Source organism: Ambystoma mexicanum, chromosome 11, assembly GCF_040938575.1.
Source record: "Ambystoma mexicanum isolate Mex_15411 chromosome 11, UKY_AmexF1_1, whole genome shotgun sequence".
Lineage (NCBI taxonomy): Eukaryota > Metazoa > Chordata > Amphibia > Caudata > Ambystomatidae > Ambystoma > Ambystoma mexicanum.
In genome coordinates this window covers 838,414,350-838,441,601 of record NC_090934.1, presented here as the reverse complement: position 1 = coordinate 838,441,601, position 27,252 = coordinate 838,414,350, and the positions used below count along the sequence as shown (strand labels likewise).

General features: G+C 46.9%; 1 protein-coding gene across 1 annotated transcript in view; it reads right to left on the bottom strand.

Moving 5' to 3' along the window:
• TPH1 (tryptophan hydroxylase 1) overlaps window positions 1-27,252 on the bottom strand; it is a 369,780-nt gene that overhangs the window by 236,901 nt on the left and 105,627 nt on the right. The window contains exon 2 of the mRNA XM_069623792.1: window positions 20,897-21,034. Within this exon, the coding sequence (XP_069479893.1) occupies window positions 20,897-21,034 (138 nt within the window). The remainder of the gene's footprint in view (window positions 1-20,896; window positions 21,035-27,252) is intronic.

Genomic DNA, 27,252 nt, shown 5'->3' with positions numbered 1-27,252 from the left:
TTAAATTGGGGGTGTAACATGTAATTGCCTTTGATATGTGGGTGGGTGTGATAGTTGGTTGGGCCTTTTGGCAGGGGAGGATGGGCATTACGGACATGATTGGGGAATGTTGGGACCCAGGTGCAGGGGGGCATGGATTGGACATGGGTGGGGGCCTGCTGGCAGGTGCCCCACAGTGCTGGGGGGGTGGGGGTGGTGGTAGACATGAGTGGGGGCCTGGTGGAGGATGACCCTGCACTGCTGGGGTGTGGGGGTGGTGGGTGACATGAGTGGGGGCCTGGTGGAGGGTGACCCTGCACTGCTGGGGTGTGGGGGTGGTGGGTGACATGAGTGGGGGCCTGGTGGAGGGTGATCCTGCACTGCTGGGGTGTGGGGGTGGTGGGTGACATGAGTGGGGGCCTGGTGGAGGCTGACCCTGGTGGCTGGGGGGTGGGGGTGGTGGTAGACATGAGTGGGGGCCTGGTGGAGGGTGACCCTGCACTGCTGGGGTGTGGGGGTGGTGGGTGACATGAGTGGGGGCCTGGTGGAGGGTGACCCTGCACTGCTGGGGTGTGGGGGTGGTGGGTGACATGAGTGGGGGCCTGGTGGAGGGTGCCCCTGGTGGCTGGGGGGTGGGGGTGGTGGTAGACATGAGTGGGGGCCTGGTGGAGGGTGACCCTGCACTGCTGGGGTGTGGGGGTGGTGGGTGACATGAGTGGGGGCCTGGTGGAGGGTGACCCTGCACTGCTGGGGTGTGGGGGTGGTGGGTGACATGAGTGGGGGCCTGGTGGAGGGTGCCCCTGGTGGCTGGGGTTTGGGGGTGGTGGTAGACATGAGTGGGGGCCTGGTGGAGGGTGCCCCTGGTGGCTGGGGGGTGGGGGTGGTGGGAGACATGAGTGGGGGCCTGGTGGAGGCTGAGCCTGGTGGCTGGGGGGTGGGGGTGGTGGTAGACATGAGTGGGGGCCTGGTGGAGGGTGACCCTGCACTGCTGGGGTGTGGGGGTGGTGGGAGACATGAGTGGGGGCCTGGTGGAGGCTGACCCTGGTAGCTGGGGGTGGTGGTAGACATGAGTGGGGGCCTGGTGGAGGGTGCCCCTGGTGGCTGGGGGGTGGGGGTGGTGGGAGACATGAGTGGGGGCCTGGTGGAGGCTGACCCTGGTGGCTGGGGGGTGGGGGTGGTGGGAGACATGAGTGGGGGCCTGGTGGAGGCTGACCCTGGTGGCTGGGGGGTGGGGGTGGTGGTAGACATGAGTGGGGGCCTGGTGGAGGGTGACCCTGCACTGCTGGGGTGTGGGGGTGGTGGGTGACATGAGTGGGGGCCTGGTGGAGGGTGACCCTGCACTGCTGGGGTGTGGGGGTGGTGGGTGACATGAGTGGGGGCCTGGTGGAGGGTGCCCCTGGTGGCTGGTGTTTGGGGGTGGTGGTAGACATGAGTGGGGGCCTGGTGGAGGGTGACCCTGCACTGCTGGGGTGTGGGGGTGGTGGGTGACATGAGTGGGGGCCTGGTGGAGGGTGCCCCTGGTGGCTGGGGGGTGGGGGTGGTGGGAGACATGAGTGGGGGCCTGGTGGAGGGTGACCCTGCACTGCTGGGGTGTGGGGGTGGTGGGTGACATGAGTGGGGGCCTGGTGGAGGGTGACCCTGCACTGCTGGGGGGTGGGGGTGGTGGGGGACATGAGTTGGACATGGGTGGGGGCCTGCTGGCAGGTGCCCCACAGTGCTGGGGGGTGGGGGTGCAAGGGGACATGAGTTGGTGTTCATTAGTTCAAGGAGACATGTGCCTTTGCTGGGGGGCATGCCCATGGTGGGTGGGCTGCCTGCGGGACATGACCAGGGATGCAGGGTAGTCCCCTGTGGTGTGGGCTGCCTGCAGGGGCCGTGGAGGGTGTACAGGGTACACCTGGGAGGACCCACACTGTCAAATCACATGTGGAACTTCCCGCGCACCCCTGATATACACGCGCCCAGGCTATTCGCGTGTGGAACTTCCCGCGCACCCCTGAAATACACGCGCCCAGGCTATTCGCGTGTGGAACTTCCCGCGCACCCCTGAAATACACGCGCCCAGGCTATTCGCGTGTGGAACTTCCCGCGCACCCCTGAAATACACGCGCCCCCAGCCTATTCGCGTGTGGAACTTCCCCCGCACCCCTGAGATACACGCGCCTAGGCTATTCGCGTGTGGAACTTCCCGCGCACCCCTGAAATACACGCGCCCAGGCTATTCGCGTGTGGAACTTCCCGCGCACCCCTGAAATACACGCGCCCAGGCTATTCGCGTGTGGAACTTCCCGCGCACCCCTGAAATACACGCGCCCAGGCTATTCGCGTGTGGAACTTCCCGCGCACCCCTGAAATACACGCGCCCCCAGGCTATTCGCGTGTGGAACTTCCCCCGCACCCCTGAAATACACGCGCCTAGGCTGTTCGCGTGTGGAACTTCCCGCGCACCCCTGAAATACACGCGCCCAGGCTGTTCGCGTGTGGAACTTCCCGCGCACCCCTGAAATACACGCGCCCAGGCTGTTCGCGTGTGGAACTTCCCGCGCACCCCTGAAATACACGCGCCCAGGCTGTTCGCGTGTGGAACTTCCCGCGCACCCCTGAAATACACGCGCCCAGGCTGTTCGCGTGTGGAACTTCCCGCGCACCCCTGAAATACACGCGCCCAGGCTATTCGCGTGTGGAACTTCCCGCGCACCCCTGAAATACACACGCACAGGCTCTTCGCGTGTGGAACTTCCCGCGCACCCTTGTAATACACGCGCCCAGGCTATTCGCGTGTGCAACTTCACGCGCACCCCTGGAATACACGCGCCCCCAGGCTATTCGCGTGTGGAACTTCCCGCGCACCCCTGGATCTTCCCGCGCACCCCTGTAATACACATAGCCCGCTCCCCCAGGCCCGATCGCGTGAGGAACTTCACGCGATCCCCTGTAATACACGTAGCCCGCTCCCCCAGGCCCGATCGCGTGAGGAACTTCACGCGAACCCCTGTAATACACGTAGCCCGCTCCCCCATCACGCGAACCCCTGTAATACACGTAGCCCGCTCCCCCAGGCCCGATCGCGTGAGGAACTTCACGCGAACCCCTGAAATACACGTAGCCCGCTCCCCCAGGCCCGATCGCGTGTGAAACTTCACGCGAACCCCTGTGATGCACGTACCCTGCTGAAATCGCGTGTTAGACTTCCCGCGCACCCCGGTATACACGCACACGTATTTTTTGTCAGCGGGTGTCCGTGTTTGTGGGTACCCCTTTGCACGTCATTTTTCCTGGAGGGCCACAGTATGGGACATTCATCATGGCAGTATATAGGTGCGATTTGTTGGCGCACCTTTTGGCGCACATTTCTTACAGCCGCAGAGACGCTACCGCCTGCTTTCTTGTGGCGGTCGTGTTTGTGCCTGTGCGCTGGTTTGAGCGTGCGCTTTTTTCCCCTATTCTATTCCATGAATACGTGTTGTAGGCGAGCGTGTGGGCGTTCCGCGCACTTGTGCCCTGTACTTCCCCCGTGACGCCCACGTTTTGGCAAGTTGTTCCCCATTCCGAGTGTTACGCCCGTGTTCCGCCTACTTTTGTTGCGTGCGCCGCGCTATGTGCGAATTTCGCTGTGGCCTGTGCGATTTTCGCTGTGACCTGGCGCACGCTGTTAGATGGCCTGTGCGCCAACGTGCGCCGTGCACTTTTTTATCGCACATCCGCTGGTTTTCTCGCGCACGGCCTTCCATGAATCGACGTGCGCTGCTTTTCGTGCGATTTTCGCAATTGCACTGCGATTTTCGCTATTCCACTGCGAATCGCACGTTTTTGCCCACTTGCGCCGCGCTAATTATTCCATGAATCGGCCTCTGAGTCTTTTGTTCGTCGTGAGCTGTCAATCACATTAGTTATTCCTAGCGCAGTGTCTCGGGCTGTGCTTGCATCCGTCTTCAGTGGGAAATACTATCAAGCCATATATATACTACATAGAATGGTGATCCAAAAGAAAACATTGAGTTGATACCTTAGTTAGGCTAATAAAGCCATTTATCTTTCATATTGGCAAGCTTTCGTGGCATTGCTCCAAATCCTAAGGCAGAGCTGAAATGAAGCATTTGAAAAACATTATAGAATTATAATTTACATGGCCCCTCCCGGAAATACCCTTTTATCTGTGCCTGTCTGTGTACCTGATTTTTAGGTTTGCTCAGAAAGGCATGTATTTACTGATGCAAGTTTTTACGAAGTAATTGCCAAAGACAAAATTACTTTGAAAAAACTCATTGAAAACAAATAGGGGGTGGGGTAAGGGATTAATGGGGGCGAAGAGGAGGTTGGGGTAGGGGTAGTATAGGGATTGGGAGGATTTGGGGGGACCCACCAAAATTAAAAATGAGTTTTTTCGAAGTAATTTCGTCAGAGAAAATTACTGAAAAAATGTGCATATGCGAAGGGACATGGAACTGTGTTAGATGTTGCACTCCCCCACACATTGCAATCTTCAAGGTCTAAATGGTACTCTGTGTTAGGTGGGGCAAAGGTCAGTGTAACTGAAGAGCAGGGAAAGAAGAAACAGCACACCCTGTCAGTGCTCTCATGGGTTAGTGTTAGTCATAGTAGGTGCAGTCCAGTTGAGACTTGTTATGCTAGGCCAGTCCTGTTGCAAGAACATTGGTAGCCTAATCATTAACACATCAGAATTGTGCCGCTAGAGGGCTGCAAGATGGGATACACAACCAGGTATGTGTTGGGCCTGTGGCTCATGAAGTCCTGTGTGGTACCTTTGGGTCAAATACCATCTAGGGATCGTGTTACGTCACAATCATGAGGAAAGGGTGAGGTTTGTCTAGAGGCAGGGGCCCTGACATGTCTCTGGGAAGCTTTCAGCTGGGGAATTTTGAGGGCAGAGAGGGTTGGGTCAGAGTGAGTCTGGCAATGATACAAAAAAATATGGAAAGTGTCAGGTCTGAATCTTGTGATTTCTGTAGCTCTAGGGGCAGAAAAGTGAAAGTCTGTTAGTTGGGATAGTGCCTCGTGAAACCATGATGTCTGTTCAAGCCCCCTGTTAGTGTATTGAAAATGTACATGCATTTGAATTCATAGGTCTTTCTGGCTTTGTCAGTCCTGATATTACCCCCAGAGTACTGCAATTTTGAGCTCATCAAGCATATGATTAGCTTCTGTAAAATGCTTGGCAACTGCACTCTTGCTTGTGCATCACTTGACACTCTGACGATGGTAGTTCATGCGTTTATGTAGAGGTTGGCTAGTTTCCCCAACATAGTACCCATTCCCGGGACATTTCCTGCACATAATCAAGTAAACAATATTGCTGGATGCACATGTAAAATGCCTCATAATCTTGTAGTCCTGCCCCATGTGGGTATCTGGATTGTGTCCAAAATGTTGACATGTGGGCAGGCGAGGCATCTTTTGTTTCTGCAAAGCACACTTCCATAATCTGTGGTATTTGTGTGCAGTTTGCTTTTGACCATCATTCCCTTCAGATTGGCTGGGTGTCTGAAAGCAAGCAGGGGCATCTCAGGGAAAACCTCTCTCAGACGTTCATCTTGTTGCAGGATGGGTTGGAGATCCTTAGCAAACTTGTGGAGGGCTTACAACTCTGGATGCATGTGTCTACCAGTGGCAGCCAGATTTTTATCTCTTTTGCTCTGTATTCTATGTGTGGCACCGGGGGATCCACGTTGCCCTGTAAATCTCTATGTCCACAATTCTGTGGTTGTATCCATGGTTTATGAAGTCTGGTCATATATTTTGAAAGAATAGGGCCCCTTCCCTCCTGCACTTCTCCCTCTCCTCCCTCTCCCTATCCCATCCCTCTGTCGTGACCTGCCTGTGATGGTGGAAATGCATTGGAGGGAAAGGGCCTTGTCCTGTAGTCCTTTTATCATGTGTGTTCTGTGTTATTTTCTGTACAGTAGTCCACGTGTTTGTACAATTCGTAGTATTTGGCCGGCCGTGTCCTTGTAAGCCTATCTATTTGGGAGGATATCCTCGGTCACGTCCTAGCGCCGCCTGCTTTGATTTAAGGCTCAGGACTGAAAGGTGCTTCTTTACCACCTCTAAGAGGATAACGTGGTATTTGGCATTGTTTTCCCTTGGACATGTTCTTCTATTATAGTTGTTTATTATTACTAAAATAAAATACAGTTGGCAAAATAATGTACTTCAGTTCAAAGCGCTACAGTATGGGACCCCAATAGGGAAATGGAACACTCCTAAATGTCCATCACCAACTGGCAAACTGAGCATTGTGTTTTTCAGCCTATTTCCCAATGTAATAACATTTGTCTGTGGGTTTCATGTCAAGGGCTTAACTTTGAGGCTCCTTGCAATTACTGTGTGGGAGGATGAGAAAGGGAAGTGTGGGGTGGATTCAAGGGGAAACAGTATAGAGGGATTGAAGGGAAGTGCAAGGGGTGGGGTTTAAAGAGGAATAATGGAGCCTAAGGTGAAAACAACATGGTCTGATAGTGAGTTAGGAGCACATTGAGGAGACAGGACTAGGAAAGAGGGGGCTTAGGCATGCAACTCTCTCCCTCTTCCCCCACCCTACTGGCAGGTGCCCCCTTAATATTCCATGGCTCTCCTTCCAGTGGATATGTTTAGTCCAGAACTATAGAGAGAGAAAGAGCTGAAGTTTTACCCGGTGCGCACCTCTTCATTTCCCCAGGCAAAAAGGTTTCTGGGAGGACAAGAAAAATAGGGTTCAAGGGAGGACATATTCCCAGAGGTGCTGTGGCACAGGTTGTGGCCATCTCTAGGTCAGGCGCGAGCTGACGTCGGATCCCAAGGGCCGTCAGTAAGTTCATTTTCGTGACTGCGCCTTAGAGAGTAGATTTGGAAAGAGATATGTGGCTGAAGGCTTTGATTACATTTGGGAGAATTGGGGGCGGAGGGAGTTTGGAGAATACAGCGAGCATACATCTCACTGTTAAGCTCCATGATTAAGAGCGCCTGTGCATGGGGTAGGCAGCAAAAGGAATGGATATACCTGATAATTGGAACTGGAGAGCAGGGTAACATAATATATGGTGGTGACTGGCTTTGATGGACATACTAGAAACCTAAATACAAACAATCCATAGCTCTCAAGTGACCTAACATTATGCAATCCTTTTTGAACAAATACAGCAAATTTGTCTGTTGGGACACTGCAAGGTCACACATCCCAATTCCGTTCAATGGAGATATTTAAATGGGCAAGCATTTTTAGTGAGATAACCTTTAATTAGAACCTAGGAAAGTTTAAGTTGTTATGTTGTATGAATGTCGTGTGGCATTGTGCTTATTATAAATTCTGGGTTTGGATTTTGGTTAATGGATGCTCTGCTGTGTTTTGTTGGTCATATTATTTGAACATGACATGTAATTTAAAATTGTAGATAGTTCAAACTCAGCATTTTGGTTGTTGCTAAGTTCTGTATGTGCAAAATTAGAAATTAAGAAAAATAAAAAAAGAACCTAGGAAAGTTAACAGTAATGCAAACCTAATGTGAACACTTCATACTTCACCTCCTCCCACTACCACAAGCAGCATGCACGTCCAACCCTTCTGTAGCCCCATCGCCACCCCCACCTTCACATTCCTATTTACCTCAAGCACACCTATCAAGCATCTCCTGCAGAGTGACCCAAATTTGGATGGTCTCACCGACATCTAACACCAATTTTCCATCTAAAAATAAACATTTCCCATTACATTCTACAGTTTCAATAAGTTAAACTTGAATCAGCATTTTGATGCCAGTGAATTTTCATTCGCACCCAGGGAAGGGCGCTCAGCCAACCAAGTGGCTGGAACAATGGTTGAGAATAAACTGTACCGCCCGCTGGCACATGAGGCCCTTTCCCAGGTGGTGACCTTTTGATTGTGCGACAGCAACAGGGGGCATCTGTCTGTTGCATCCCCACATCTCCACCCTCCCCGCAATCCCAAAAACAAACCTTACCCTTTCCCCCCACTCCTCACCCTCCTCACTTATATGCCTGACCGGAGCTTTGTGCTGCGGTCCTGGCGCTCCTCCCTTGATGAATAGTGGACAAAATATGAGCCACAGTAGTCAAATGTGTGCCACAGCATGCATAAGTAACATTTTCCTGAACTATAAGGACATTTAAAATTGTGTATGATTTGGGGAAACCGTTTTGAGAAAACCTATTAAGGTTTTTGTATAATAGAAAATATTGTGTGAGGAAGGTCATACCTTTGATGTTTTTGCCTTTCAAATCAGCCTAATTAATATTTTTGAATTTTGTTTGAATTCTTTGGATGTTAATATTGATGAATGTGCAGTATAAAAACAAACATCTGATTTATGAAATTGCCTATGTGAATGTTTTAATTGGATTGTCTTTTATATAAATACATTGTAAGGGGTCCTTTGTGCCACCCCCAAAGAGTGTACCGGGGTTACCCGTTGGCAATAACAGGTTTTTGTGGATTGTGGATACCTGGTGGCAGAGCCACAAGATAACCAAGGAGAAGTCAGAGGAATAAAAGAGTACACCCTTAAGCCAAGAGGCCAATACAAGGAGTCAAGTGGAGATGACTTTGTGAGCAGGAGCCCGTGCCAAGAAAGTTTTGTATGGGCTAAGGAACCTAGGGATCCTAGTTGCGCGACCTGTAATGGGTGGACCGTGCGGTCTGAGAACTGCATCCATACCAGAAAGCCATGATTGGTGAACACTAAAGGCCATCACGAAGCAAGCGCAACAAAACCTCTGCAACACTTTGAAAAGACTGAGACAAGTGAAGTCTTGGGGAAGGGAATCCTGAGGCTTGAAGTATTTCACTTGTTCTCTTGGGAACAAATTCCTGAGACCCTTTATGTTTGGATTGTGCAACTTAAAGCTTGGGGAAGGGATCCCCAAGGATTGGTTTTGAACTATATCACCTTGAACTGGAGAAGGTAAAACATTGAAACATTTTGTTAATTAAATTTTCAAATGCTTGTGGAGAACATTCAAATACATGGGGAAGGGGATCTGAAAGAAAGCTGTGAGCTGGAAGAAGCTCAGAACTACACATTTATTGGTTATAGTTGTGAGGGCAAGGATAGGTTTTGGACACAGACAGAGTATTAAGTTGAACTCTTTGACACAGAACTTCCTTAGTTTTGTTCAGGTTGGGAAAACCCACCATAGCATAGGACAAGATAGGCTTTCAATCATCCTGACATTTGAGTTCATACATATACTTGTAAACCCTTGTATATTCTCTTTAGAATGTCTGAGCTGCTAATGTTGCAACCCCTTGTCTGTGATATTTGTAACAATCTGTAACCATGTGTGTCTGTTTGACTGACTCTCCTTCATAATGAGGGACAGTCTGTGCAAACTACAACGGGAATATAAAACAACAAATGGGGTCAACAGGGCATAATCTACAGGGTTCCCTGTCATTTTATCCTTTTTGTACTAGAAGGATGTTGTTTGGATGGTCGCTGATCGAACATAGTTCTGTGGACAATGTTGAGGCTCAACAGAGCTTTGTTTTAGAGAATAGCGTTTCTCAAGCAGTTATTCAAGGAAGGAAAGCAATGAAGGTCTGAAACCCTCAGAACGATGCAGCAACTGATGCCAGGATCTTGGTAAAGATTTGCGGAGCTGTATTCAGACCAACAGTAAGCACTATGCACTGACATTCTTTTTCACTTATGGTGGACATAAGGTACTGATTGTTGTCTTGTTAGACTGGAGTATGGCTTTTTTGTGCCCTGAAAGTCAACCAAATGTAACCAGTCACATCCCTGAACAACCTCCACCCTTTTTGAGCCAGTGTTACCACGATGAAGTTGTGGAGAGGGAAGAATTCATTGAGGCCATGGAGGCTCAGAATGTTTGTATTTGTATTTATCTTTTATTTATAGTGCTTTCACCAAAGCGCTTAACATAAAAAGACGGTACACTAATAAGAACCAAATTCCATGAGGAATTTTACAAAGAAGAGGCAGATAGGAGATGATATTTTAAATGAGAATGAAAGGGAGGAAGATAAGAAAGTGATTTAATAGAACGAGGGAGTTGGTTTCAATGTTTAGGCGCAAGAAGAACAAAGACACAGAAATGGGATTGAGCGCAAGGAGGAGGAGGAACAGATAAGAGAAGCTGGGATTGTGATCGGAGGATATAAGAGGTGGAATAAAAGGAAATCAAGGCAGAAAGATGGCGGCCAGACCATAAAGACATTAAAAAAATAAATACAAATTTGAATAGTATACAGACCAGGGTGCACAGATTCATGAGGAGAGATAGCACACAATAGACATATAGAGGATTTATAAATAGAATGCAGGGGAGACAATTGGCTTGCAGGTAGACCAAGAAGAAGAGTAGGGCAGTATTTTAAGTGAGAAAAGATATAAATCAGAGCTTTGGTGGAATAGAAGAGAGAGAAGCACAGGATTTCTGTATGTCAAACAATTGAGAATGGCGCCGAGTGACAATAGAATGTGTACAGAAAACGAGAGCAAGGAATCAAAGATTACACAGAGATTATGAACTGAAGATCTCAATGAGAGAGAAGATGGAGGAGAAGAGATGGATGCAGGAGGCTGAGATGGCCGAATAGTTGAAGAAGGAAAGAAAAGAATATCTGTCTTGGATGTATTAAGATGGAGATAGTTGTCAGACATAGTAGACTGAATGGCAAGTAAACAAGCAGAAAGAGTGGTGTGAAGAGACTCAGTGAAAGCCGAAAAGGAAAAGAAGATTTGAGAGACGTCGGCAGAGCAGTAGTGAGAAAAACCAAATGAAGAAATAATAGAAGATAAAAGAATAGAAAAGAGAAGCTGGACAAGAACAGAATCTTGGGGAACCCATACGGAAGAGGATTAATCAAGCAGGCATTAGCAGCACATGTGACAGAATAACTACGGTCAGGGAGATTGGACTGAAACCACTTAAGCACAGAGCCCTGAAAGCCAAGGTGAGAAAGAGTGGAAAGAAGAACAGAGCATTCAACTGTATGAAAAGACAAAGACAGATTAAGAAGAAGTGAAGAGTGATCTGCAGAGCCACCAGGAAACAGAGAGTCATTGGCATAGAATAGAGCTATTTCAGTTGAATGGAAGGGAGGACAGCCAGATTGCAATGAAGGCAAAAGAGAAAAAGGTTTAAGTGAGCAGAGACTTGAACAGAAAACCATATGTTCTAGGAGTTTGAAGACAAAGGAAAGAAGAGATATAGTATGAAAATTAGATGGAAAGGGAGGGTCAAGTGGACAGTCTTTTGAAGTCGTGAGAATAGAAGCATGTTGCAATTTCAGCAGGAAAAATAGCTATCACATATAATTATCATAATTATACAAGTAGATAAGCAGAAAAGGGTAGACTTTAGGAATCAGTACTGAGGGTCAACGGTCTGAGAGAGCATCTGTGGGCCAGACATACATAGGTGTCACCATCTGTCTTGGAAAGAGGAAGAAAATAGGTGATCAGAGGAGGGCAATAGGTAGAAAGAAAGCAAAAGAGTCAGAAGGTGGATCAGAAGAAGAAGAGGTACGAAGGGAGGTAACCTTGGAAGTACAATAGCTGGCAAAATAAAAAGCTGAGAGAGAGAGGAAGAAAGAGAGCGATTAGGAGAGGGAGGGGAGAGCATATGATTAAGAACTTGAAATAGGTAATGAGGTTGAGGAGAAAGAGTGATTATGTGGTCGGCATAGTATTGCTGTTTTGTGAGTAGTATAGAGGAATCATCGGAAGGGTGAAGAGAAGATAGTGTACTAAAATCCTGAGGGGAGTCAGATTTTACCTGACAGCATTCTGCACAGAAAAGAGAATGACAAGAAGAAAAAAGAGAGGGGCTTATTCCAGGTTGAGGAAGGTCCTGAGGAGGAGAAAAAGGCAAGGATGGATAGAGTAAGTAGGTATTACAGACACCCCTTCACTTTTTGCTGACAAGTAATTAGTGGGAGTAAAATCCCTTCTCGCTTTTGATGGGGTGGTGTCACAGCCTCCTTTTCACCCAACAGAAGGAGGCTCTGGACCTCTGCAAGACATTTTGTAGAGGCTTGTCAGAAAGGTTGCGCTCTAAAGTGTGGAAGCTCAGCCATTTCCAGCACATGATCAGTGCAAACTACTGGAAGTGCACAACTATTCCAGATGATCTGGGAATAACTGACGATTGGCGAGACGGTCTTCCTCATGTTGAGATGGAGTAAACCTTCAAGTATGGACCATCAGGAGATGCACAGTGCACAAAGAAATCACACAGATCGCTATATACTAACTTTAGAATGGAGGTGAGGCTTGACCTTGGCTCCGTATATTGCTCTGTATATTGCTCTGTATATTGCTCTGTATATTGCTCTGTATATTGCTCTGTATATTGCTCTGTATATTGCTGCTTAGCTTTAACAACAAGCATGGAAGAAAAACAGTTGGAACCCGAGGCTTTTGGATGAAAGGAGACTGTGCCTTCGAAGACTGAAATGTTTCGAAATCCGAGGTCTGGCATGAGTTCATTTGCCATCAACGTCATCTTTGATGTCCTGGGTGTTAGTCTTAGCAGTGCACAGTGGTGGCGCGAGTTATGGTTGCTTAGATTCCCTGGATGTGTTATAGAATTTGAAGCGCAAACTGAAGGCTTTGCTGGTGGATCTCGGTTAGGAACAAGGGCTAAATTACTTTCACTCTCCAGAGGAGGAACAAGGGTGCGTGTCCGGATTGACTTGTCTCAAGCACCCTGCAATCGTTATTGGTGCCAGTATCTGGATTAGTATCCAGGCCAGCTGAATTTGCAGAGTTAGCTGGGCATACGTGCATTATTCAGAGCCATAGTTTTACAATCAGAGCAGGTCTAGCAAACTTTTTATCTTTCTGAAGTTGATAAGTTGAGTGTCATTAAGTTGGGAAACAATCACAACTGTTGTCACAGCACATAGAAGTCTAAGGGATTTCCATTTGGTGATGTATTCAATCTGATATTGTATTATTACTACTATGAGTATTGTTATAATGATCATTATTATTATTCTCGTTATTATATTAGGTGAGTTTCTTTAAAAGAGGTTCAGTCAATGTGAGCTGAGGCCTAAGGCGCTGATCATTAAGTGGAGTATTCGGGGGTGGTACGAGGCGCTGGTACTAATCGTAATTTATCTTTTAGCTTTTTATTATGCACCCAAAGAAAAGTCTCCAATGTGAGGGAAGATAGCATGTAATGCCCTTGTTGTTTTAAGTTTGAAAATGGTAGGTGAAACTGATGGATGTTTTGTGAGGCACAAGAGGTGAGTGTGTCTGTGTGTCTGTGTCTGCGTGTGTCAGTGTGTGTCTGATCTGCAATGCGTTAGGAGTACACCAGCCATTATCCTGCACTTGCATTTCCTGCGCATACCCTCTCCCACCAATCTATTTGTGGGCATTGGTAGATATTGGTGTGCATATGCAATGATTATTGATGTTTTCTCACCATTTTGTCTCCTCCGCTCTCTTCGACCTTGCCCATATAAGGGCACTTCCTAGCCCCAACCTACTCACGTCTTCTACCTTTTTACATGGTCTACCTTTGTCAAGGTCTGGATCGCAGCATCATAGTTTAACTGTAAATGTTCCAGGACTCCCTCACCGCTCCATCCTCCTTTCTTCATCTTACCCCATCCGGTGTCAGAAGGTGTAATGCAGCCCATCAAATGTAGCTGCGAATGTCCCCTGCCCGTATAACCCTACCCTTCTTTATGTTTTCTTCCTTTCTTTGCTCCCACTTCCAGTACCAAGATTTGAAATGTGATCCGGTTTAGCTATGAATGCCCCCTGGCTTCTTACACTCTCCAGTGCTAGATTCTGGAGTGCAGCTCATGGCTTCGTATCCCTTCCTCGCTTCCCGTTATCCGTTCCACTCGTCAGATTACAAGGTGGCATTCAGTAATGCACTAACTAAACACATAACATCAAATGAGTGAAGTGTGAGTTTGTGCATCTGGGAGGACTGTGCTTGTGGTCATAATGTATGTGTGTGTGTTTATATAGCGCCTATGGCCAAGGCATCTAAGCGCTGATTGAACTGATTGTTGTTTAAAAAGAAACTACACACACAGCATTTTTTCTAAAGATCAACAAGTTATTTAGACTTAGACGATCAAGAGGCAGTGAATTCCAAAGCTTGGTGGCTAGCACCTGAACGTTATAGCACACAAAAACCCTAACAAGGAGGAACATTTCTTATAGTCTTACTTCTTTTTGCAATTAATGTGTAAGCTACCACAGTCCCTAAATGGAAGAACACCCTTTCCATATGTGGGGTGCCTGTCCCTAGGTAAGAGGTGGTGGGCTGCCTATCTAATTGGGAAAGAGAGAAAGAGGCTGTCCCTGCAACTACAAGGACACTATTCAAACCTCTCTCTTAATGACTGCACCAAAGGTTGGCGAGGGGGCTTAGCCACATCTACTTTCAATCCATTGACATTTCGTGGAGGAAGTATTTCCTTTGGGCGCATGGGCTAACGTCAACGTTTTGAACTTGATTCGTGCGGCAATTGTCAACCAATGAGACTTCCTCAAGACTGAGGATATATGTTTTCTTGGGGAGACACCAACTACTGCCTGTGCGGCTGTATTTTTGTTTACTTGCAACCTGTTCAATACATGTTTAGGGGATACATTTGCGTAATCGCGGTGTGAGCTGATAACAGCACGGGTGATAGTAGCTGCGTGGCCCACTGATATGAAAGGTTGGGTCTGTCTGAGAATCATTAAAGAATAGCTTGAAGCACTGACTTGTGTGTTTACATTTTGGGCCATAGGAAGCTCAGAGTCAAAATAAACCCCTAGATTTTTCATGACTGTTTGGAAGTTAATGTTGACTTTATCGAGACGGAGCTGATTAGATAACTGCTGGAATCCAGCCATCAGAAAGGAATGTAGACCTTCCGTCTTATTAGCAATACGGCTCCACCAGTTCCGATCCATCCAATGTTCAATGTTGTTAAAGGTTTGATTCTTATTGTCTTTATAGCGCCCATCTTGGCATTAGTGGAGGGCATAAGGAAGATTAGCTGAGTAGCATCAGCATAATTCTGAAAAATGACATTTTGGTCCTTGAGCCAGTCATGTAAAGGTTTAGAGTAGACATTAAATAGCAAAGGGGACAAACATGCCTGTGCGGTAGCCTACTGTCAAGGCAGCATGTTTTACCATCAAACTGATCTATCTCACCTTGTCAGCTGTTAAGAATGAAATAAGCCATGAAGAGGCCTTATCCGAGATATTTATTAGCTCCTTTAACCTGAATGGTGTGATCTAGGGTATCAGAAAGGGCAGAAAAGCCGAGCAACATGAGTAAGGCGGCAGAGCCCTGAACCAGGAAACTGAGATGCTGGTACTTCACTTATACCAGGGCAGTTTCTGTGCTTTGGCCTGACCGAAAGCCAGATTGAAAGTCCCCAAGCAGAGTGTTATTTTCTATAATGCTCCTATAGCAGAATGTGTACTTATGGCGTGGTATGGATCAAAAGTTTGGTAGCAAAGGGGAAAGGCTGCTGGCAAAGGGAATGGTGGATTGTCTGTCAGAGCTCAGAGCAGGGAGAGCATTGTTTAGTATTTATCACACTGAATGAATGAGAAGAGGCTGCAAGTTTCCAGAGAGTGAGATCATCCCTAGGTGTTTCTCCAGGGACTCTTGTGCGATGGTGTGTGTGTGTGTATGAGGTGGGGAGCTAGGTATTGGGGCCTTCTGAACACTAAGCTGCCAGTCTCTGTCCATCACACACAAGTCGAGTCTTCATTGTTCTCTAGTTGCCTGACTGATAGAAGAGTCAACAGACTCCATGCAAATGTGCAACCTACTCAGAGAGACGGGCGGCTTTACCTCAGCGAGATTTACAGTTATTGCAGCACAACTAGGTTACGGTTAATCCCTTTAAAGTTCAGTTGGTCAGCTGATCTCTTGGCTCAACAGATGAAACCACTGGGGGTTTAAAAACACCCTATTGACTTCCGATAGTGTTCATGGTCACTTTCAAGGTCCACACACTGGCTCACAATATGGTCAGCAGACACTCTTTTCTTTCAAGTGTTTGAGAAAAACGTGTGTCCTCGAGATCACAAGGATCACCAACTACTCACTTCACTTGTCTTCCTTTGGAAACGTTTTCTTTGTGTTGCATTTGTACCCACCTTGTGTGAAACATGATTATTTAAAGTACGCAGCATCTCGTAAAATAAAATGAAAACCTGGCTCGTTAAGTCCTTCTATGCATTTAGCTATTATTGAAAACTATTGCCTACTCCACTGGCCTACTCAAAGCCCCAGGAACCACAGTAGCCAAAGAAATACAAAACACACCGTAATCCCGAGATGAGGTTACAGAAAGTGACATCACGCAATCATTAGCCTCGATGGAATCACAAGAAGTGAATACAAAACCCTGAACCGTGTAAAACAAAGAATAACTTCAAAATCTCAAAAATCACAACAGGCTGACAAAAAATAGTTAAATCTCGAGAATCGCGAGAAGCTGGCAAAACAAAAGGTATGGGAAATTCAAGGGAAGGAGAGTGGCAGCAGTTACAACCTCTGATGACCCTATCGTCTGTTATTGTACCTCCAAAATGAGCTGTAGAATCAGGAAGGGGCTCATCTGAAAGCTGAGATGTCATTGGGATTGTTGTGGGGGTTTGGGGGGACTGCTCTGGGCATCCAGCAGGCACCATGGATTGTTGCCGGGGAACACACAGTCTTTGTTGGGGGCAGAGGATCTTTGTTGGGGGCAGGGCAAGCTGTGCCCATGACCATGCAGACCTCTGCCACCATCCTGGCACGAGGGTCCCACAGCATCATGGCCTGCAGGCCTGTGCTCATGCGGTGTGGGCCTGCAGGCCTAAATGAATGAGACACGGACTTAGTCGTTCCTCTTTGGGAGTCTGCAGCAGTTCTGATGCACGTGTCTGCAGTCTCCTTTTATTAGCTTGGGGAATGTTAAAAGGGAAATACACAGGGGAGGGACACATTCCCTTAAAGGGACAATGCACTTGGGAGGGTCACACACCACACTCCTCTTTTTTCAAAACAAACAAACAAATATTACTGAAACATACATGATCCCCTCCCCCCGTTACAGAACAACATTACTTGGGCTACTTGAGCATTGTAGGATCGACAACAAATGGGATATGCCACTGCTACACACATGGGGCTCACATATCTATAGACATACAACATATACACATAACCCGCAGGTGACAGTCGCGATTGGTGAACTGCCGGCGGAACGTTGGCAGTTCGACCACATATTTCAAAACCCTTTATTAACCTGGGGCCAGTGGAACTTCCACCACTGAATGACGCCATTGCTAGCTGCTGGCACCAGTTAGTGCATGCCTACAAACCTATGGGAATACAGCTACACGTCCATTTAACTCGCACCACTTTAAGCACATACTTTTCATACAGGCCCCCGGCATTTAAACACGTGTCCACTGAGTCTTCTCCGAGCACTCACAGGACTTCAGGAGACCAGTTCACTTTGCTCCAGCGTCCGTTCAGGATAGTCATTTCCACGGGCCCAGGTCCGTTGATGTTACAGTTCAAAGGCCGGTAAAGCCGCACCTTGGGGGCACCAGGGGCCACATCGGCTTAGTCCCTAGAATCAGGTAGCAGGGTGTGCCAACTGCGCCAGGCTCAGTCAGTCCCTTGATGTTGGGCAGTCAGCGAGACGCAGGTAGCAGGGTGTGCCAACTGCGCAGGGCTCAGTCAGTCCCTTGATGTTGGGCAGTCAGCGAGACGCAGGTAGCAGGGTGTCCAGGCTGCGCCAGCACCAGGCTTGGTCGGTCCCTTGATGTTGGGCAGCCATCTAGACACGGGTAGCAGGGTGTCTAGGCTATACCACATGATGTCCACAGGGCAGGGGTGGTGGAATGTTACTTAGTCCCCTCTTCCTTTGCCACGGTCCCCCAGGCAGGAGTGTCTCTTCACTGTCATGGGACAGGAGGGTGCACAAGCACTCCTACTGAGTTGCAACCCTCTCTTGCTCCTACCACTTCTTCTGGGTGGTGGGCTTGAGGTCTGCTTTGGCCGATCACAGATGACAGGGTGTCTGGCCACCTTCTTGTCCTCCTCCCAGGCAGGAGTCACTGATGCTGACGGTGCAAGTGATATCCCAGTTTAGGGTTTGCAGGAATCGTACCCAGGGCCACACCGGCCTGGACCATGAATGGTGGGCCCGGCAGGGCACACACCAGTGGCAGGGCGATGAGGCCACCAGATGCCTGGTTCTCTCCCCCAGGCAGGAGTGAGGGCAGGGGGGACCCACACGGCTGGGCATTGAGGTCCCTTGCTGTTAATTCCTCCCGCCTAGGCCGGAGCATGTGCAGGACGCTGCCCATGGCAGAAAGGCACACTTTCTTCTCCCCGAAGGCAGGGGCTGTTGGTATCACCCTGCTAGCATTGGAGGGTGCACAGGCAATCCCCCTACACTGCACTTTCCAAGTTGGCCACATTTCCTCTCGTTGTAGGGGTGTTTGCTGGCCTGGAACAGTTTACTTTCCATTTGGCTCCCACATGGAGCACGTTCAAGTCCAGCACCATTTCGGCTCTGGGATCATCACTTGGCAGGGGCCTTTTCTTTCATCCTCATTGCGCCAACATGTAGCGCTTTATTTTCCACCGCCACATTGGCCCGGGATCACGGGGGCTCAGCTGCTTAACCCCCGGCTGGCCTGCCTGCAGGGAGGTGGGCCACACGCTCACCTCCGGCATCGGGATCTCCCCTGGGGTGAGCGGGGCCTCACCTTCCTTAACTCCGACACAGAGCTGCAGATACCTTCAATGCTAGGTGCCCTGAACTCATCTTCATACTGCTACGGCATGGAGCAAGGTTTGTCTCATTCTTGGTTCTGAAACGGAGCTCTGATCACCTCACTGTGCTCACAGCTGCACAACGTTGCTCTATTCTATAGGGGGCCCGATGACAGGAGCATGCCCATTCGCACCGCCGCAGGCCCGAGATGAAGGGGGCACCGGCCTCAATAATCCCTTCCTTCTTCTTTATCCTGCATCAAGACGGAGCACATTGTCATTCACCACTGATGGGGCCCTGGACTCTCCCTTTCCCTGCTCTGACCCTGGAGCACCTTTCACTATCGCTCCGACATGGAGCTGTTGGTTTCACCACCGGTCGAACCGGTATCACCTCAGGTGGAGCTGACGTCACAGCAGAGTGCTGCCCACTCTACTTGTGGAAGCAGGCAGCCTCTGTTCACTATACTCACCGCCGGGCCTGGGACATTATTCTCCCCAGGTGGGCGGGCTCTTTGTTCTTGTGCCTGCATTCCTTCTTGCGGCCGCCCACCCTTTCCTCGCAGTTGCGGCCACTTCATGCCTTTGTTGCAGCAGGGCAATAGGGCCCTCCCCCTCACCTCCCTCATGCTGGTGGGATTCTCCTTCTCTGCGGCCGATGCCGCACACTAGGGTGTGGATGACCCGCGCAGGCAGTGCTGATTCTGGTGGTGTTGGGGTAAGCACTCCACTGATTTGGCTCCACACCGGAGCACATATTAAATAGCCTCCTTTTGCGGTGGATGCAGGCAAACTCCAAACCCGACCGCATGAGCACCCTCCTCACAGTGGGCCACGGGCAGGGGAGATCACCAGCAGGGCTCCCTCATCATCCTTCCCCGTCATCCCGATGGGTATGGATGCAGCATTCTCTCCCCCAGCGGGAGATCCATCTCTTCTTCCGCGGCTGTAGCCGCCCACTCCCTTTGTTTCTTCATGGTAGCGGATGCCACAGGGGCTGCCAGCAGACCCTCTCTCCTACATGGCACATGGGATCTGGCCTTTACTGCGGCCGAGGCTACACTTCTTTCCCCAGCAGGGGCACTTCAATTCCTCCAGTAGATGACATGGTGGATGCTGCATTCCACGGCCGTGGTTGCCGCTTCTTCCTTTCCCCGTCGGGCAGGCGACCACACTGTGGGGGCTCTTCTCCTCCTCATCGCCAATGTTGTGGGGTTTGGGGGATACTCTGGGCATCCAGCAGGCCCCATGGTTCTAGGGCATATCAGCACCATGGATTGTTGCCGGGGAACACCTGGTCTTTGTTAGGGGCAGCGGGTCTTTGTTGAAGACAGGGCGAGCTGTGACCATGACCATGCGGACCTCTGCCACCGTCCTGGCCTGAGGGTCCCACAGCATCATGTCCTGCAGGCCTGCGATCACACAGTGTGGGTCTGCAGGCCTAAATGAATGAGAGATGCCGTTCTGCTGCATGTGTCTGCAGAGGCTCCTTTTAGTAGCTTGGGCCATGACACAGTCATGGCCCATGTTAAAAGGGCAATACACAGGGGACAAATATTGTAGCACTGATTTTGCCTTACTGCGAGGGTGAAGGATTTAATACCATGTACGCCCTTGCCTACAAGGCACAGTGATATAAACTTTACCATACTGACTATATCGGCAGCCAGTGGACAATGCAAGGGCCGGTGGTATAGGAATTAATTTCGGTGCATGCAGAATAGGTCTTGCAGCAGAGTTCTGTACCCTGTGCAGTTGAGTCAAGCATTCGGCTGTAAAACCCTGGTACCAAGATCCACTTTGAATATACAAAGGAATTGACTGTCAAGATTTGATGAGGGAATTAAACAAAGAGTAACAGAAGTTCCAGTCCGTGGAGCTGAAAGAAACAGGCCGTCGCCATGACATATTCTTAAACCATGGAGTCAGTCTAAAATGTATAAGCATTCCAATATTTCTGACAGTGTCAGATGGTTGTGGGCAGAGCCTTAAACAATGCAGCCAATCAATGACTTCCATACTCGGATCTATTTCGTCAACTGCTCCATTAATTGACCAAAAGCTTTTTTTTTTTTTAATCTATAAACATACCTTAGCTTTACCACAATAGGAGAAATCGACAACATTTTGATTATGCAATGACATTTTAAAATAAAAAAACAAAATGCACATACAATACCTGAAAAAGTTTTAGGGCCTTTGCAAGTCCACCAACTTCATTCTTTAGGGAGAAAATAATGGCAGCTCTTCCTCTTTCTGTCGAATTGTCTCGATTATCCTTATTTTCATCAGCATGTATGTATTCTGACTTGTTTAGCTGCAAATACAGACACAAGGATAATTGATTCAAAATGTAGAATGCAAAATGAATGCTGCAAAAGTACATTACTGTGGGGCCCCTTCAAACAACAGGGGAACATTTAGCTAAACAACAGTGGGAATGGCAGTTCATTTCTTTAAGAAATGAATTCAAGATACAGCTGAGTATTGGTGATTTTTTTTTGGTCTCTGAATAGCCCAGTCAATCACTGATGAATCATAGGGATAGGACCATTACAAATAACCTTTACGCTGTCGGAAGGCAGCAAAGGACACCTAGGAAACAGCACAGTTGCTATACAAAATGAAGGGCGTGCTCATGATTTAGCAATAGGTTTGTGTATAAAGGTGACTGGTTTACAGTAAGCAAAAAAAGGACCAAAAAAGTAGGCACATATTAGTGAGATAAAATCTTTAAAATAAGGCTGATGAGTCAGACCAACAAAATAGTAGGTGTGTGTTTGATACATATGAATCTGCCACTGTAAGGAGGAGAAGTTCTTTTTTAAGTTCGCCTCAATGTAAACATTTCTCGTGAACATTATTCCAGATTGAAATTCAGGAGGTACAAATGAAGATGTAAAAATAACTAATTTTACATTGAAAGTAGCGTAAACGGTAACAAGAAAGACGTGTTTAAGAAAGAATGACTAAATATGATTATATATTTCTTATAAAAAAGGATATTCTGTCCAAATATATGAATTTACTGTTTTAAATTTGTTTTAGGTTTCTTACTGATTTAGTAATACATGAGCAAGTCATTGTAGCCCACTACTCAATGTAGCACCCCTTCTTTTGGACTTATCATTTTTCACCCAGGAAGATGTGCTTTCAAAATGGGGTAACGCTCCAGACCCTTTGAATACTCCCCATTGCCCTCCCCTGCGCTAGATCATACTTCTGCTGGACAGGACGATTATTTAAATGGTATTTAGGAACATCAGCAATAGAGCTTGTAGAGACTTCCCAGTATTTGGAGATACGCATCAGCAGGAGTAAGGTTGAAGTCCGTAATACCTCCGCCTTAAAAGGAAAAGTGGCAATGCTAGCAAACCAAGCGTTAATACTGAAAAGAAAATTCTGCTGCTATTCAATGCTCCCAATACTTAAATTCTACAGGTTAAAGGTTGTGGCCTCCTTGACGTACAGCTTGGGCGCCCTGCTGTTCTTCCCTAAAAAGCACTGGGTGATCTTAGAAGGTACATTCTGGAAGAAGGTTCTGCGCCCTCCGAGATCTACTCCTATCCAGGTCATCAGAAGGGACCTAGGGCTAACCTGATTGAAAGCAATGGCCGTCTGGAAAACCTTGGCTTTCTTTAGTCCAAGAGACTCCTGCCCCAATCCTGGCCTCAATAAAAACGTGAGATTGAAGGTGGAAATGGGAGTTTAGTAGACCGGTGGGGGTCTGCTTGTAGAGACCTGTTGGACCAGCTCAGTGTCCCAGCTAAAGATCTGTTAAATTACCCAGGCAAGGTCAAGTGAAAGTTGTGGGAGTCCAACTGGATCCTATAGGGATGCTCTGCATTTCAGCCATGTCGAAAGGTTGACACAGCTCAGACTTGTATGGTATATGGCAGAATACACATAAAATGTTCAGATTGGTATGCAGCATAGGTGTGCGTTAGCGCTGATGTAGGCTAATGGCGTGCACCGATGTAGGGGTGGCTAGGGATTTGCCCCCAATGGTGGTGCAAACTTTCAGGGAGTGTCGGGACTAACACCTAACTTCAACAATTACTAATCTACAAATCAAGGATTCTAACATGTAGCAAACTAATATAATTAGTGTTTGGAATGGGATTGCTCAGTCCATAGCTCCTTTGTGCAAATCATTGGTACAAATGGGGCTTCTTCATGAGGCTGCAAGCACAGGCTCAGCGATGTTGCTTGGAAAATGCAAGAAATAAAGCTGCTTTTGCAATGGAGATGTGAGCCGAGGAATGTGCAGTGAACTAGGTCCATTGCTTGAAACTTCCAGCGCAGGAAGCCGAAAGGAAAGTTGTTTCAATTAGACCATCCACTCTCTGAGATGAATTCTGTGTAAAAGGTGAAAGGAAAGTGACACATGGCAGCACCCTGGAAGCTTCCAGGAGGTTTGACTATCCAAAAGGGGTGACTGATTGATGGGATGAAATCGCAGTCAAGGGCAGGTAGATTTTACACAATATGTAGGAGAATATAAGTGAAGTGGACAGGTAGGAGAAAGGCTTTAAAAAGAAGACATGGTGGAGGAAGGTGGGCTGGTTGGCTTTTTGCTGGTTTTTCCTGCCAAAAAGGAGAGAATTAATATTGCAGAGAAGAAGTGGTTTTCCGTGTGCGAGTGCAGACCAGAGCTGAAAGAGGCCTTTCCCACAGAAGTTGAAAAGGAGGGGGAACCCCAGTCTAGCATCCGAGGGCACACAGAGCCTGTCCTTCGCTGGTGACAAAGCCTTCAGGCATTTTAAAGTGAGCATACCAGTACCAAGTGAGAACATTATGTTGTGTTTGTATGCAATAGAATTTAGCTCGGGTGAGTTTTGCGTGTGAGAAAAGAAAGACATACAAATGTATCTCAATGTCTATTTAGTAAGTGAAGTGTGTTTCCCTATGCAAGATTAGTTGCCAAAGAATTATAAATAAAAAAGAGAGGTTACCGCTCTCAGGAGCTAAGAGTATTCTGTTTTCCTCAAGGTTGTTCACACAGTCGCTGTTGCCAAGTTTAGAACAGGGGGGCAGCAGCAGTATTGTCACTGAGCAGACCAAGGGACATTTTTGCCTGGTGTGTGAGGAGCAGAAAGTATTCTAAATTGCATCATTTTTGACAGTTTATGGAAACGGCATGTGTTGGTAAATGAGTGTACATTTCTTTGCTTTCAGCACACCTACAATATACAATGAAGGCATGTCGTGTTTCCCTGTGTATTTTATGAAATAACAAAGGCTGTGTGCGGCTATTCTCTGTGTGAGTCATTATTACTGTAAGGTATAAAAAGCTGTGTTTGGTTAACCCCATGTTGAAATGACATCATTTTTCAGATGGCCCGGTTAGTCTATTCGGAATCATCATACTGAACCACCAATGCAATACGAATAAGGTAGAGAAACGGTATCCCTAGTGCAATCCTAAGTCCTGTTTTTGCCCCAGAAGTGATCCTAAAGTGAGTTTAGCCCTGTGTTAGTGGCCACCTAAAAATCCAAAATACAAATGGCCTCCCCACAAGTGGGGCGGTATCCCGACTGGAAAACTGCCCTACTATATTTGCATTACCGCCCACCCTTCTGGCAGTGTTACTGCCGGATCATGGGTTGGGTGGTAAATGTTATTCCCCATTGGGTCAATTGGACCCAATGGGGAATTTTTGGTGCAATTACCGCCAGTGGTATTACTGTGCAGTAATTGCACCAAATATCTGCATTTTTCTGGCGTGTTTACCCCCAGCTCTGAGCTGGCTGTAAATACGCCATACTCATGAATGGGTGGACCCTTAAATGCGGCGGTAACCCCATTACCACCGCATTTAAGATCTACTGCCCAACTCTTGATGAGGCCCAAAGTGTTTTATAACCTATCTAATGAAATACGAGGATTAGGGAACACTCCGGAATATTTAAAGACATTTCCAAAACCTTTTTATAGGTCTCAGTTTATGAGGATCAGACTCAATCGACATAAAACTAAGGAAGTGCCATCAGTAAGAACGTCAAACCGCCCCAAGGACTTAAGAGGCAGGTTTTGTTAAAAAAATCTTACAGCACATTTTTCAGTTTTGTACTGCTTTAACTTTACCTAAGACAAAGTGCTTCAAACACTTTTTGGAACGCACAAGCACTCTATCAGCAGAAGAATGGTGGTGACTACAGTTGAAGGGGGGAAACTTCCTTAACCATTGCAGCAGTCGCATTTTTAAATAATGTACTGGATAAGAGCGATTCTCTATGAAAGGCTGTTGTTTAGGTTATTTTTAATGTGTGGATAATTGTTAGTTTTCTTTTTCGACCGTCTACTGTAATGGTTATGCTAAAAGTTTTTAATAAACTAAATTGCAATAAAAAAGTGGTTTTCTTTTTGTTTTTATCTTTTTTCTCTTGTATGGGGTTATTGTTGTTTCCTTCATTTGCCCAGTACATATTTCTTTTTACCTCTTCATTTTAAGTAGTGCTGATTTTTGCTGAGTTCATTTCACTGAACAAATTGAACTTTCCCTGATATAGTGCTTTCATTAGTGTGTCTTTTTGCAGATAACACTTGGGAAGGAACACTGTGCTATAATGTGCATCAAAGCAGTTACCGTGTAGTCCTTGTTATTTGGATACTCTGTGACAGACATGATTAAAAGTAAATGGAAGTGGTTTATCATGCAAGTCTGAATGTGCAAATTCAGTAGAAATGTGTACAGCCTAAGGCAACCATGTTCCTATTATATTGTGTATGGTGTCCAGTCATAATTTCGAAAACATAATTTCGAAAGTCAAAAAAGTCGAATCAAAAATGTCGAAAAAAAAAATGTCGAATTGTTTTTTTTTTCGATATTTTTTTTGGGCTCTAGTTTCTGTGAAAAAAATAGGTAAAAATTAAAAAAGGGGGGTTGGGGGGGAACCCCCCCATTTCGAAAAAAAACGTCATTAAAAAAAATTCGACATTTTTTTTTTCGACGTTTTTTTTTCGACTTTTTGACTTTCGAATATTTTCTATTCGAAATTATGTCTATGAACCATTGTGTATGTACTATTGCCAATTCACCTATATTATTGAATGCTTAGTTATTTGTCCATATGACATGCTTATGCCATTGTCACAGAGGGCAAACAAACATTTAACAAAACATCTGTAATATGCCTGCTGGAGACAATCCTATATACATATATTTAGTATGGTGTTTCAAAAATGTTTATTGAACTGTACACTGGGTCTAGAGCTTAGGTCTCTTTTTGCCATGGTACCATTTCATACAATTGTGCTACTAAATGTAGTAGCACTTTATTAAACTGTTCATTGGTTATACATTAATGAACGTATAATTAATATAGAACAACAGTTTGCAAGTAACTCAATTCTGTGCAACCTACACATAACTACTGGTTTTACTCTATGCATAATGAGTGATTCACAAGTACTGGGGTGCAAATGCCAGTTGGTTGAGCATACTACAAACAGTTGAGACGCCCTGATGAACCACTTTCGGATGGCTCGAGGGGGAAGAGACTTTACTGTGACGCATGAAATAGAGATGAAATGTGTGTGAAGGAGACAGAGGCTACCCTGGCATCAAGGCACACAAAATAGGGGCTAGTGACAGATGTGAGTGGAGGGACAGAGCATCGGTCATCAGTAAACAAGGGGCGGCTAATGAGAGATGGCTGTGTGGGGCTTTCCTTTCTAAACTCTCAATAACTACGGTTAAGTTGGGTAATAACTGCAGGTACCATTTCAGAGCTTAGAGGCAAGAGGAATCTGGCATGAAGCGCTATTTAAAAATCTGATGTTATTTTTATTATTCTGAAGAATGTTGTAAAGTAAGAACCATTAATGCATTGGTAGAAGAATACCCAAAAAAGTAGTGGAACTGTGACCCCGGCGGGGGACATAGGCAGTAAGGGAGCAGTGTGCAACACATTTTACTAGTGTTGCAGCCATTTTGATTGACAGCCAATTGAGTTGAAACAGAGGTCAGTGTAGCTGTAACTGCCATTGAGTAGTAAAGTGGAGAAGTGTACTTCACAAAGAACAGTTCCGGAATGGTGAAATTGGTTGCAAAAAATAGTTGAACTGTTAACAGTAAAAAATAAAACTAGTGGAACACGGCTCCGGACCGTTCCCGCTCACTTCGACCACTGCATTAGTGTAGTTTATTTACGCACAGTGGTCCAAGGCCAACAAAAATGACAGAAGGGTGCGATATGAGACTACTTTGGATTGCGTTATTGCCAGTGAAATGAGAACTATTAATAATGTGCATTTTTAATGTTATCGATAAAGACTTGGAAATGTTTTTAATAGATATTTTTTCATACAAATGTGCATAATATAACTGTGAATCATCACACATTTTCCACGGATTTGGGTTCCCCAAGCGCTGCTTAAGGTCAGTAGTATTCTACAAGCACTTTTTAATCAATCACAGTTAGCGATCACACGGACAGAACAATGTGGGTTGGAGAAAGACCTGCCCGTGAGCGGCCCAATCACAGTACCACAGGAAACACAGCTGTCGACACTGCCTCAGAACAGTACTC